At 37.0% G+C, this 14,175-nt stretch overlaps 1 protein-coding gene across 1 annotated transcript in view; it reads left to right on the top strand.

The window, feature by feature from the left end:
• Positions 1–13,819, top strand: part of MAN1A1 (mannosidase alpha class 1A member 1) — a 141,066-nt gene extending 127,247 nt beyond the window's left edge. Inside the window, exons 9-12 of the mRNA XM_041423972.1 lie at positions 2,943–3,162; positions 4,012–4,184; positions 9,542–9,657; positions 10,333–13,819. Coding sequence (XP_041279906.1) covers positions 2,943–3,162; positions 4,012–4,184; positions 9,542–9,657; positions 10,333–10,459 — 636 coding nt within the window. The 3' untranslated portion in view covers positions 10,460–13,819. The remainder of the gene's footprint in view (positions 1–2,942; positions 3,163–4,011; positions 4,185–9,541; positions 9,658–10,332) is intronic.
• Positions 13,820–14,175: the final 356 nt, after the last annotated feature.

Raw genomic sequence — 14,175 nt, 5'->3', positions numbered from 1 at the left:
CACTGGATTTCCCTGCCAGAACTGCACCCAAAGCACTGCAGATAGCAAATAGCATTCCCCTAGAGGAACATAACCCTTCCTTCCTATCCTGCTCTTAAACTACAGATTTCATGTCTAGGTAAGAATGCATAGTGACCTGGCATGCTCTTAATAAAGACATACACACTGGCATAGATATTATCTGGCACTCAGGGACCCAGGATTGGACAAAGCATGATAAGGCAATCGGAGAGTCTGTAATATATCTAATAACTACCTCATAAAAATAGCTTTAAATAAGATGGTTACATAATAAAATAACTTTTAATAGATATATGTACTAGTTAATAGGCCCCATTTATAAAACAGAGATGATTTGCTTCACTAAACATAAATACTTAAATTGGAAATATATTTTTATTTCGTGACATTCTTGGTATCAATCAACATCAATTTGTTAGTTTCTTAACACCAGTTTGTTAGAATAATTTTAAAACTCTTGGAAGTCACCAAGAGCCTGAACTTTAATCATGAGCCAAAGAGAGGAAAAAAACTTACCAACACTAATTGGTATCACAAAATCCATTTTTATAGGACCAGAATCAACTCTGCTCTAGTTAATATAGTTCAAAAGTGCATCTTGCTGTTGTGTCAGACAGATACAGCAATACTTCATTCTGGTTTTCAGTTATTGCTTAAAAAAATGCAACATAGGTAAATTTAGTTATCAATCTATTTTTATAGTTGCTTACTTTTTAAATAAATTCTGATCCAACAGCTAAGTGACCAGTAGATTTATTGTCTATTTTTAGAACTGTTGTTTTGGTGAGATAGGAGATACCATGCTGAAAGGTTAAATGAAATGTCATTAAAATTTTTCCTTTCTCAACTTGGTTTTAGGTAGCATGTTTTTAGAATGCCCAAATAGGTCTGAAAGCTATTTCCTACAAAATTATTGTGTGTTTTCTCACCTTCCCCTTTCACATCTAATTCCCCTTTTTATAGGTTAAATTTTTCAGGATTTGTTTAAAGCACGGGAATTTTCATTATTTACTTCTGCTTTAAAATTTAGGTATGTTTTCCAGTAGGTACCTAGTAGCAAAAGCATGCAATCAAGGTGAAACAAGGGGTGGAGGAGTTTCCTGAGCTAATAGTGGCTCTGGATCTGGGCAGAAAACATCCTTACTTTGCACTGATATTACTGGAAAATAAAGTGTAATTTTCAATGTGACATTCTTGGCAGAAAAAAAAAAAACAAACAACCAGTACATAAAAACTGCAGTTATTCTGCTGATGCTTCTAATTTAGAGAGGATTTTTCATGCTTATAGGAACAACCTTTACAAATGTTTAAATGGGGAGAAGTAACTACAATCACTACTTTCTCTTTAGAAAACTTTTTTTTTTAAATCCTGGCCTTTTTTTTTTTTTTTTTTTTTGTTAATAGTTGTCTGCAGTGATATTTTTAAATGTTTTTTCTCTTGTATAATGCATGTTGAGTACTGTTTCTGGATCTTATGATTTCAACAGAGCAACCAGAGCACTAATGGATGGCTGAATGTATGACAGAGTTATCTCCTCTCCATTACTTTTTTAAAGAGTAATGCCTTAGTTTCTTTCTGGGCTTCCAATTAGTGTGCTCTTCTGCATCTCCTCTGTTGTTTTAATTCTGTTCCTCCCACAATGGCAGGTTGCCTTCCTGGATTGTGTAATTAGTGACCATACATTGCTAACATCATCAACTTCCAGTTCCCTCTAGATTTGTGTATTTTTATTCTGCTTAGGATTTTTTTTCCAGAGATCTCACTGAGACCCTGCTCTTGATAGATAAGTGGAGGATTTCAGTTTGAGTGGGGATACCCACTGGACTTTGGGAATGCCATCAGAGGCCTAACATCATTCACTGCGCACACTGAGTCATGTGTTTTGAATATGAGTTATGACTGCATACAATTTACATGAAATTATATCAATAACCACCTCCTTTAAGTCAGAATTAAAATGAGAAATACAGAAGCTGAAGTGATGGCTAATAACTATTGAAAGTTAAATTACTATTGAAAGCTAAATTACCTGAAACTACTCAATGTAAAAGGGGGAAAAATAAAATATTTCAAAATTTGAAGGGTATTTGGTAGGTCTTTCCAACATTTTTATAAAACATATCCTGTAAATTGCTTGAAGTTGCAGCAAAATTAGTCATCATTACTGATATATGTTCATCTGTCTTGGTTTAGCTGCACTTTGAAGTTATGCTGGCTCCTATTATTCATTGCATTTTATGAGCAAAGGCAATACAGAGCAAAAACAACCGACATACAAGACAGCTTTTGTGGAAACCCAGGGCACAGGGAATATTTCTCTGTCTGCTCTGGGGTGCCCTGACCCCCAGGGCAGCACTGACTTTGACCCTCATTCTTGGAGAAAGTTTCCTAGACTTCAAAATAGACTAGAATCTACAAAAGTGTGAAATAGATTCTAAAGAGCTGTGTAGGTTTATCACTTGGTGAGAAATTTAGGGTTTGGGATTTTTAGTATGTTGTGGATGGAAGCAAGATGCAGGGCACAGGGTGTCGTCCTGAGTTTCTTCTTCATGCTTCTTCTTCCTTCTTCTTCAAGGGCTTGGGTGATGTTTTGTAATTGGGCAGAAAAGTCTGCATTGCGAGCTTCCAGGAATCAGTTACTGGGTTAAAAAGGAAAATAATCTAGGTGTCCTTTCTTAATTGGATGCTTTAGTCTTGAAAGATCTTGTAACAAGAGATTGTTAGCCATTTTGTACCTTCTGTTGAAAAGCTGCCGAACTCACAGTTGTGAGACTGTTTTACTGATAAAAAATAAACACTTGAGTCGGAACATGAAACTACCATCTCAAGTACCTTCAATCCAGACCCAGAGAAACCAGTAAGTTTTGTCCTTTGCACTTTACCAAATGGGCCTTTGGTTTGAGACAGTGTCCTTCTGCAGGCCATAGAGACCCACCTCATCCGAAAGTCAAGCGGGGGCCTGACGTACATCGCCGAGTGGAAGGGAGGATTGCTGGAACACAAGATGGGACACCTCACTTGTTTTGCTGGAGGCATGTTTGCTCTGGGAGCAGATGGAGCCCCCAGTGACAAGACAGGCCATCACATCGAGCTGGGTGCTGAAATTGCCAGGACTTGCCATGAATCCTATGACCGTACACGTGAGTACCATGTCACAGAGTTTGGCTGCAGTGCTTGCCTTCATGAAGGCAGCCACTGGTGGTTTTGCGTAAAGCTGAATGAAAGTTGTAGCGCAGTGAGAAGTGTTCATCCCTTCTGAGCAAATGCTGCCTTGCTTTAAGAATAACTTTTAAAATGGCTGCTCTGTTTTTTAAATAATTTCTGTGCACCTAAAGCATATCTCCTCATTGTAGTAATTGACGTGACAGTTACATAACAGTAATTAACAAGCTTCTTTCACCATGCCAATTTCTGTATAGCTGAATACAAGTAAGAGAGGGACTCTTCATTGATGAATCAGTGTAGGTATTACTCATGTTTTATGCACAAAAGAATATTTTACACTCAGTTCTGTTGATATGATGCTGCAAACAATAGAATTGCACAAAGAAAGTGGATTTCTGTACAGAAAATTTATTTGGATTTTATCATCTTCTTATAGAAATAACCCTGGCAGCATTTCAGGTCCCAGAGTGTATTTTCCAGTTTGATATAGGAAAGTAAATATCCTCGTCTTTTAGGCAAAATTTCACTTGTTGCTAGTTATATGAAGTCTTCCAGAATGTGAATGTTAGCATCGCTGTTCAAACTGTAACTGCCATTTAAGGCATTGATGAAGAGCAGCTCTCTCCTACTCCAAATTATTTATAAAATATTTAAAACAGGAGGAGCTGCAGTATCTTTCATAAACTATGTCATTCTGGGTAAGTTGGCTTTGTGCCACATAAAAGCCTAGCTTGATTTGGTAATTCGGGGAGTTTGATTTGGTTACATAATTTGAAACCTTTTTTAATGCCTTTATTTTAATCTGTGTTTCTTTTATTGGCTAGGAATGAAACTGGGACCAGAAGCCTTCAGATTTGATGGTGGTGTTGAGGCCATTGCTACAAGACAAAATGAAAAATACTACATCCTACGACCAGAAGTCATAGAGACCTACATGTACATGTGGCGCCTCACTCACGATCCAAAGTACAGGGAATGGGGATGGGAAGCTGTTGAGGTAATGTTCTATTGGACTTTTTTGTTGTTAAATCCTAGTAATGTTGTTAAGTGAGCTATTGAATGATACCTGGACATGGTTCAGCAGTTGGAAGCTGAATATTTATTTTAAATCAGGGATATCAATTCAGATTTCCAGGAATTCATTTGCCAAATAAATGACATTTTGACAAAACAAAAAGTGCTGATATTGTATAACAGCAAAGTACCTTGTTATTTCTCCATCTTAAATACTTCTAGGATGAGGGGTCACATTTGGATGTACTTACCCAGATGTTGAGTGTTGCTGCATGTGAATAGAAAGTGCATACATGTGTCAAATTTGAGTCTTGGATATGGAAATAAGTTTTATTAAATGTATTTTCAGTAATACTATGAAGGTGATTTCAATTAAGGTGACAAAGGCCAGGATGAAGGACTAGATAGTACCAAACATAAAACCATGTTACTTTCAAGAAACCTAAGTTACATGGACAAAACTCCCTAAATGACAGCAATCTCTTCTAGATTTGAATTTTTTTTTGCCCCACTAGCCTTTAAGCTTCAAGCAGTCATGCTGAACCTAGCTATTTGTGTTTGTCTAGCACAAGCCTTGCAAAAGGGCAGCTAGTCTGCGCTGCAAAGAATGGGCTTGCCAAATACATTGCTTCCCTTATTTCAGCAGTTAAAACTGCTTACTCATAAGGTTGACAGCCTTTAGTTTATCCATGTTTCATCCTCCAGGTATGGGTCCTTATTACACTTCTCTGGAGTTCACTTCTGTCCTCCTCACACTGATGTTGCCCTTGCTAAATTAGCTGACATCTGATAGGAAATACAGCAAGCTGAAAAACATTATTTCTCTGGCTCTGTGTACTTAAGAAAAATGAAAAAAAAAAAATCAATCAAAGCTCTGTGCAGTATTTTGCTCACAGTGACCTCTCTTGTGCAGAGGTATTGCTTTCCAGGATTTCAAAAATATCCTGTTTGTCAGTTTACCCAACACCTTTTGCTTCTAGAAGTGTATGATTACAAACTTCTTGGAGGGGCTTGCAGCACTAGTTATAGAAGGTTGATCTGCTCTGAGGGTAGAACATGTAGACTTGTGCCCTACAATTTCTTATCCCTAAGGGACCCTACTAGAGAGGCTGTAACTGGGTTATGACCCCATAAACCCAACTCCCTCCACAGCAGCCAAGATCTGTGGGTTGTGTTCTGTATTCACTGTGTAGATATTAATCGTATGAGAAATGTGCAAATGCCATTGAGCATTGTGGAAAAAAAGGTTATTTCAAGTCTGGTAATTAGATATCCTCCAGGAATTAAATTTAAGGCAAAATCTGCTTTTCAAAAAAGAATAGTAGTATTACCTGTGCTTATACTCTCTAACTTCTTGCCTGAATATTCATGATTGTTGCATGCCCGCACTGAGCACTGTATTCAGCTAGGTAGAGAGCAGTTATTTAGGGCATTTATTTGCCTCCCTAAGGTGCTGACTCTGGGGGACCCTGAAATAATATGATTCTGAATTGCTAATTCCAAAGCAGTTTGGGTTTTAAAACCTCTAATTTAGAGGGCTGTTCCCTTACTTTCTTCTTTGCTAGCATCACCCACAGGCACACATTTTACTACTGGAATCTTCCCAGGCAGATTATAATTGGCATATTTACAATAGCTGTTTGTGGAAGTCATCCCATCAGGCTTCAGCAATGCCAACTGTTCCTTCTCCAGGAGATGATTTTCCTGACTCGTTGTTACTGCCCACATTGATAACATTGTTATAAACAATTGAAATGTTTTCCTTATTATTATTCTTTACCCATTTGGTTCAGTTTGTTTGTGTTTCTTTCAAGTTGGTACACTTGTTTACGTCCTCCTCACTCCCCACGTGTCCCTTGTTTAACATTCCGGTGGTTATTCTCAAGCTGGCTCTAGCACAGCCAGATGGGTGTGGGAGATGCAGCTGGTCCCATTCTGCCCGGGGCCCGTCTTCCACCTAATGCGCAGTTAGTTGGGTGTTTCACAAAAACAAATCTTACAGCTTTCCAGAACTTATGCAGTCAGTTGTAGGTTTGTAATCTTTTTCTTCCTGTTCTCTCTTGGTGTTTATAGCCATACAGCTCTACCTAATATAGTATTTTTTTTTAACAGTACATATCATGCTAGCTTACCGTAACTATGTCATAAATTCTGTTCCCTCTTGTTCCTTATTGCTGCCCCAAAGAGCACCTGACCCATTCTGTCCTTGGGGAAACCCCCAGCCACTGTGGGTCATTGGTTTAGTTGCCAGTACCTGTTGCACAAAAGGGAACCTGAGATTGAAACACTAAAAAAGAGGAAATGAATGATCAGACCATTTGTGTTTTGTCCAAAAAAAGTTGTTCTTTGTGTGTTTCATGTCCACTTCTAACTCATTACTCTGGCAATAAGAACTCGTTAGGTTTTTTCCCAGTGCCCTTGTAGTAGAAAAGGAGGCAGTTTTAGAGTCGTGACTTCTAAACTCTCTGACAAGTCTCTTAAGTCTTTCTCTAACTTTATAAACTAAAAATATGCTATAGCCTCTCCTTTTTTTCTTTGTGAATTTACTTTGCTGCTTTGAGTCCAAGATAATTTTTTATGCACTTGAGCAGCTGGAGAAAATGCAGTTATGACCACCAGCAATATCCACTGTTACTGAGTCAGAAAGGTTTTATCAGCTTAGCTCATGAAAGCCTCCCTTTTTGCATTATAAATGTGGCACATATTTTAAATTTGTAGCACTTCCTTTGTTTTTCCCTTTATGATAGTTTGAGACTGTCAGCCAGTTTTCACTGTGCTTGATGTTTTTCATTACTGTATCATAACTGATCCTAGCTGCCCTCATTTCCTGAGAACTACTTATTTAAAATGTGTTTGATTGTTTCTTCCTGCCCACCACTACCCCTATCACTGTGAACATCACTGTTCTCTCAAACTGCAGGAAAGGGTACAAAAGCCCATTACTGCCAGGATGGTTGACAACCTAGAGCCTTTTTATCCTATTAATCCTGCAGGTGGATGTCCTGTTCCTTTAGTTAGGTGGAAAGTAGCTTTGAGGGATGAGATGCTTCATATTTGCATCAAGCAGATACCACCAGGAGGCAAACATGGGGAAAGTTAACCCCTTAGTTTACATCATAGCAGTGCCTCCAGCTATCTTTATGATGCCTCTGAACTCAAAGAATGCTCAAAGTAAGTTAGAGCATATAAATGGTGAATTCAATTTGCTTTTATTTTACCTTGCCCTGTATAGAATGCAGATATTTCCTTGCATAGTAGCCTTATCCTTCAAGTTCTGCTTCTGCTGTGCCTTGAAAAACATCATCTTTTGTTTGACATTGAAAATCCAGACACAGATGCAGCATTCTGAATTCGTTGCAGGTTGAAGTAGACAAGAGGGAAGGAATACCAGCCCAGAGGAAATTACTTCTGTAAACTTAAGTATATTTTCATTTAGTAAAAGTGTCCAGGAAAATTAAAGAACCTAAAAACACATAAGAAAAGACAAATAGGCTGTTACATTTTAAACGATCTCTTCTGGAGAAAAATCCCTTTTAAATATACGATAGGCAGCTTACTCTCCAGTGAAAACTACGGAGAGCCTGATGTGCAAGCCAAATGTGTGCAGACAGCTACAGGGACTCCAGCAAAATCAAGGATGTTTAGGATAGCTACTCACAGCAAAACACAGATCTTAAAGAGCCTTTAGAGCAGGGGAAGATGATGAATACTTCAGTAATTATTAGTGACTCTTAGTCCCATCTGTCTTCAGAAAATACTTACTCTGCCTGGTTTAGATATATCCTCTGCCTTGCTTTTTAGCTTGTGTGTTTTGAAATGCAGCATCTTTCCCAAAATAAAATCTACACATCCTGTACTCACTTCAGTGGTATTTGTAGTAACTTCAGAAAGGGAGGAACCAGTTATCTCCTGGCTCTCTCTTGGTGGGGATAAAGCCCCAGGTATTTCTGCCTGAAAGTTGTTGTTCCAATACCATCTCCACAGAAAACACCTTGTTTCACAGTAATGTGGTCCTGAGTGAATGCAGCCATCCACAATCCTTACTGTCATTTTCATTGCAAGAAGTTATTTAGGGTTAATTTGGTTTTGAATAATGAGCTGTTTTAAATATAATCATCTTAAATTCTCTTCACTCCTTCCTTATACTGTCTGATACCAGAGAGTTGTTGTAAAAACTAATAAGAAAAATTAATAAAGTAAGAATACTTGTGGTCTTGTTAAATACATAAATTATAAAGAAAAATACCCCCTATTAATTAATATTTTAAATATAGTAGTGATAACCAGTATTTAAATAAGGTATTGGATAGCAGTATATTTAAAGAAGTTATGGCTCATATATATGCATATAGGTATCAGATTTCTCCTGCAAACACCTAAGATAAAGGAAAGCAACAAAGTTTATTGAATAGTCTCACTGTATATACCTTCTAAATTTCCAGCATCTTTTTTGCCCTTTTATATATACTCTTCATCTGATCTTTTTTCTCCTTCATAAATATAGGACATTCATGTGGGCAGAAACGAAATTGTATTTTTACGTGGCCCATGTACTCCTTTTTATTGTGAAATAGGAATCAGTCATCTGTTTTACACCTTTTAACTGAATAAAGAGTTTGGAAACTAGCTAGAGAAAAACACTTTCTTATTGTTACAGCTAAATTATGTTGTGTTAAGTCCTGGCTTTCTGTCTACACCAGTGTAATAGACAAAGCTTTTTTCAGAGAGGTAGCAAAGAAAAATATGACTGCTGCACAAGAGAAATTCAGTCAGAGCCCAATATCAGTGGTTTCCCATTGAAAAATTAAATAACTGCAAAGAGAAGCCATATAACTTACACAGAAAATTGAGAGTTGCCTTTCTTTTTTTTTGAAGGGATTTGCAGGAGTATGATCTTTAGTATGGTGTTCAATTATGTCACAATCATTTTAAGTAGCAAAATATGACCAGAAGAGGTATAAGTAACACAATTTCCAAAGGCTGTGAGACTGGGAGAGAAAGGCTATTGTTACTCCTATTAAAAAAGGGGAAAAATAATATAAGTGAAAATCCATATGTCTTTAAATCCTTATACCCATACATCATTCCTTCTGAAAGCTGGTTTGTGCTCACTTTTTATTCATTTATTATTTTGTTTCTCTTCCTGATTATGAAATTAGACTGGTATGCCTATGTCTTTTTTTTAAAGAGTTTTCAATCTAGACATTTACCAAGTTTTCATCTCTTTATCAAAAGAATTGTGGCAGTTGTTTTTTGCTAGTTTTATTGCCAAACAGAAAAACTGACATAGTATTCATTTTGTTAATTTGGGTGATTTGGGTGTTCTCTTCCCTGCTTCAGGCACTGGAAAAACACTGCAGAGTAGACGGCGGCTATTCTGGCATTAGAGATGTTTATAACAATCATGAAAGCCATGACGATGTGCAGCAAAGTTTCTTCCTTTCAGAGACACTCAAGTAAGTTAAGAAAGTTGACTTCCATTAATGTGAAGTAGTTCTGTGTATCATCTTTACTGATAAGTATTTATCATTAGTACTCTTGACACTGTCACGTAACAAAATCTGAGTGAAGTAGCAGAGCTCTTCTTAGGTGACAGGAAGAAAAATTGCCTTATTTTTTCCAATCTGGGTCAATAAATGAAATTCCCTGACTTCTGCAAATTATCTTTACTTCTGATAAAGGTACTTGATAGTTTCTGAGACATTGCATCTCCTGTCTTTGATAGGATCGAATTATATATGCAAGCACTAATGAAACAAATTGACTAGACATAGAACTTAACAGACTTCTATTGCATATTTTTCATTTTAAAACTTTAGAAAAAGAAGAAAAAACAACTTCCATTGAAAGCTTGCAGGGCCTGTTAAGAGAAAAAAACAAAAGCTTTCATTATCTATCAATATCTCCTAAATCTTTAATGAAATTAAACTTTTGTCTATGTCTCTTCAGTTCTGGGTTGTTTTGGTTTTTTTTTTTTTTTTTTTTGCTGTGCAAGAAAAAATCAGTCGTGCCATCTCAACAGGAAGTTTAGTACTCAAGTAAATTACATATGAATTAGTGTGTGTTTTCCTGAAAGTCACTTCCCTGATGGGGTCTCATTTCCTGCTTTTTTTTTTTTTTTTTCTTGCCAGGTACCTGTATTTGCTGTTTTCTGAAGATGATCTTCTTCCATTTGAACACTGGGTCTTCAACACAGAGGCTCATCCTCTCCCTGTTCTTCACAAAGATGATGTGACTAAAGAAGAAAACCAGAAATAGATGAAGATTAATTTATACTTTGTTTCATTCCTTACGTTTCCAGGACTCGGGCACATGATTTGGTTTTAAATTCCTAAGTTAAATTTTTTAATCAAGTGTTTTGCAGTCTGTTTTCTTTAACAGTAAATTTTTATGAATGTACCCAATTAATTATGATAAAACCTTAATCCTCTAATTCAGATTAATACCTTCTTAGAAGTGAAATAGGGTATCTTCCCACATTCTGTTAGGCTGCAGTGACATTTTGGCCAAAAAAAGCAGAGGGTCTGCATGTTACTTGTTTCCTGTTATGCTTTTAATTTGACTGCAAAATTCTTCTCTCCTCTGTGAGGAGATGTATGCTTTAAGCTGTAATATTTTGCCATGTTGCAAAAAGCCATATTGAATTAAGTATAAAGAGCTTTTTCTTTTTTTCTTTTTTTTTTTTTTATGTTCTATGTTAGTTTGTTTTGTGTCATCCAGGACGAATCTTGTGACTGTGACAGCCTCTTCTTATGCGGGTCTATCATTACTTGCTGGAGTATCTGATGTATTTCACTGTCAATGAAGTTGACATAGGGATATTTTCATCTCATGCAAACACAACTGAAACTGCAGTATAAGTTGAAGTTAGATTAAATTAGTTTCTATGGATTTAGCACATTAGTTAGCAGACCTTAGTTTTTCAGGTTTTGATTAGAATATTGTAATGGAATAAATTGTTTCCTCCCTTTTCTAGGTGGTGTTATTCTTATGTCTTTGGTCAAACTACTATGGAGTAAAATAAGATAATCATTTCATATTAAGAAAGGGTCTATTAACCTTCTTTATATATTCAGTCCAGTAGCTTTCATTTGGTTGGTTGGCAAAAGAATCCACTCAACAACATTCTCCTGGAAGTTCAGAATTATATCAGATACAGTTCATTTGTTTTTCTGTTACTTTTGCAAAGATTTAGGTAGGTCCAGACTTGACACCAGACTTGATGGTTAATTGTTACAAAGCAATTTAATGTCTCTATATGAATAAAGATGGATGTTCAGATGCCTTGAAGTAAACCTGCCTCCTCAAAAGAAGTCATTCAGAGAGGAAGTTATTCTGCATTGAACTAAAACTTTCTGACAACACTGTTTTGTCATAAGTAACAGAAATGCAATGTGCTTAAAAAATATTCCTTAAGAGACTTATTAAGAAAGGTAACAGCTTTGCCAAAAATGTTTTGCTCTGTGGCATCACCAAAGGGAAAAAGAAATGAGGCACAATTCCTGTTTTACTTGGTTTGAAGTGGTTTACATGACTTTTAAGTCTACCTGTTTTCATTTAGTGATGGGATGACTTCCACGCATTTCAGGTAGGAAACACCTGGCTTCCCATTCTGAGAAAGAACATTATTCATTGACTGGACTGCAGTGGAACAAATCTGGTTCTGAACAGGAACGTTCTTGAATGGTATTTAGTAAGATAGCTCACAGCTGAGGGAACACATTTGTTTCGGCTTTAGAGTACATTTTTTCTATGCTGATAGAGGTCTGCAGTGGAGATTTTCTTAGGTAGAAGCCAAAAATAACTAATTACACTTGTATATATAGCAGCTGGAAGCTGACCCATGGAGCTTGCCCTCCAGTCTGTAAAGACAGCGCTGCCTGCTGACAGAGGAGATGGCTCGTCCGACACAGGCTGCCAAAGACACTGGTGTAGGGGAGAAGGCAAGGATCCACTGATGCTCCAGCACAGGCTTGGCAGAGCTGGGCATTTCTACATGAGAAGGGAGTTATTGGGGCACCTTGGTGAGCCTGGGCCACCCAGCACTGGGAGAATGGATAGAAATGGATGTGCAGGTAAAGCTTGCTTACACAGAGCCAGCACAGCAGCTCAAAACTTTTTGCTCCACTGTTTTTTTAATTATTATTTTCTTTTTTAAAGTACGTATTCCCTCATGGCCCAGCAGGTTTCTGAACCCAACCAAGGAAGGATGAGGTCTTGACTCTCTCCTCGTTGAAAATCAGAAATTCTGCTGCTTTTGATTCTCCAGAATTTATAGCATTGGAGGATTATACTTCATTGAATTTCTTTATAAATAGTATTTATAAGGGAGATTTTTTTTCCATCCCCTGAACCACCATAGCTGTGGAATAAAACCAAAATATTTCATCTCTTTTTAACATGAAAAATTTTTTTTTTTCTTAGTTATCCTTACTGGGTCACCTGCTGCTACTGTCCCCCACATGTATGTGCTGCTTTAGACCTCATCTCAGTTAAATAACTAGAAAAGCTCAGACAGAAACAGTCTTTGAGAAGTGTGTTTTCTAAGCCACTTTCTACGTGGTTTTCTTAACCAAGGTTTGCATCCCCCAGCTGTCTGTGGAGATCTTGCTGGTACTTAGCGAGCTGAAGGGAGGAGCAGAGAACCAGGCAGGTCTCCGGTTTCAAAAGCAGGCTCCAGTCACACAGCTCTATGTGCATTGGGTCTTATGTACTTAGATATAAGCATCATGGTTGTTTCCTTGTAAAACAGACATTTCATATGAATTTTTCTTAGCGTGGGAGTTAGGATGATCTGAAAGAGCACAAATTTGATGTGGTATTGGTATTCAGGTTGTATGTACAAACTGCACTATACTGTACTTTTTGTAAAGTAATGTAAGTAGACGAGAAGATTGTACAACATGTAGATCTGCCAGCTGTAAGAAAAAAACTTTTCATAAACTGAGAATATATCAATTTTTTTTTTAAATAAGCCCAAAACACCAAAGTTAAAGCAATCATTTTTAAACAGTCCATATTTACCACTGCTTGTTAGATCAGTAAGATAACAAGACAACATGCATTTTAATTCCCATTCACTTGACTAACTTCATGGAAGTGGCTAGTGATGTTGACTTTGTGTTCCCAGTCATTATAGGAGCAGAAGAAATTGCTCATTGGGGGGGAGGGGGGGTGGCAGGGGGGGAGAAGCCAGTGACATGGACACATTATCTTTGCATAAAGATACACACTGCCCACACTTCTTCCATTCCTTTGTAGAATAATAATGCATTTGAATCCACATATGTTGAGTCCCCAGAGGTAGATCCCTTTAAATGGCACCAACATTGTTTCACAGGGCAAAAAATATTTTTTTGATTGTTTGTGAGATAAATATTGCATATGTGTTGGTTATACACAGATTTTTGCAATGCCCAATAGCTCACTGTTTCTATGGTAACTTCATACATATCCATTTCTATCATGTATTTAAATTGGTTTTGATTTGTACATATTCCACTTAGTCTTTTCATCTTTATATAAACTGAAATTATGGAATACATAATAGATCAAGATGCTTAATTTTTAAGAACTTATATTTGTAAAAATTTCTCTATTGTGAATAAAGTCTTTTAATATATCTGTTCAACTGGTTACAGTTTTTCTTACGTGTGTTGCAGAACTAATTACAGGAATCTGCTGCATATTCTGGTTTAGCTGCTGTACTCACAAATTTTTGTCAGCACTCTGTGTACTTGTTAACATGCTGTTCTTAATTAACATCAGCGTATAGAATTTCTACCACTGAAATAAGTTTCTAGGAATTTTTTGTCAACAAAATTCAGCATACCAAATGTATTTTGGTAGAAAATGAGCCTGCTAATGAAAAGAGGGAAGCTGGGAAGTGGGAGGTGGCAGGCAATAAGCACAGTGAAGGTCAGTCACTACAATTCATGCTCTGCACAACACAAGTGGGCAAAGCTAAATGCCAT

Source organism: Onychostruthus taczanowskii, unplaced genomic scaffold, assembly GCF_017590055.1.
Source record: "Onychostruthus taczanowskii isolate IOZ18803 unplaced genomic scaffold, ASM1759005v1 scaffold8, whole genome shotgun sequence".
Classification (NCBI taxonomy): Eukaryota; Metazoa; Chordata; class Aves; order Passeriformes; family Passeridae; genus Onychostruthus; species Onychostruthus taczanowskii.
The sequence above is the reverse complement of the archived record's forward strand: the minus strand, read 5'-3'. Positions and strand labels throughout refer to the sequence as shown.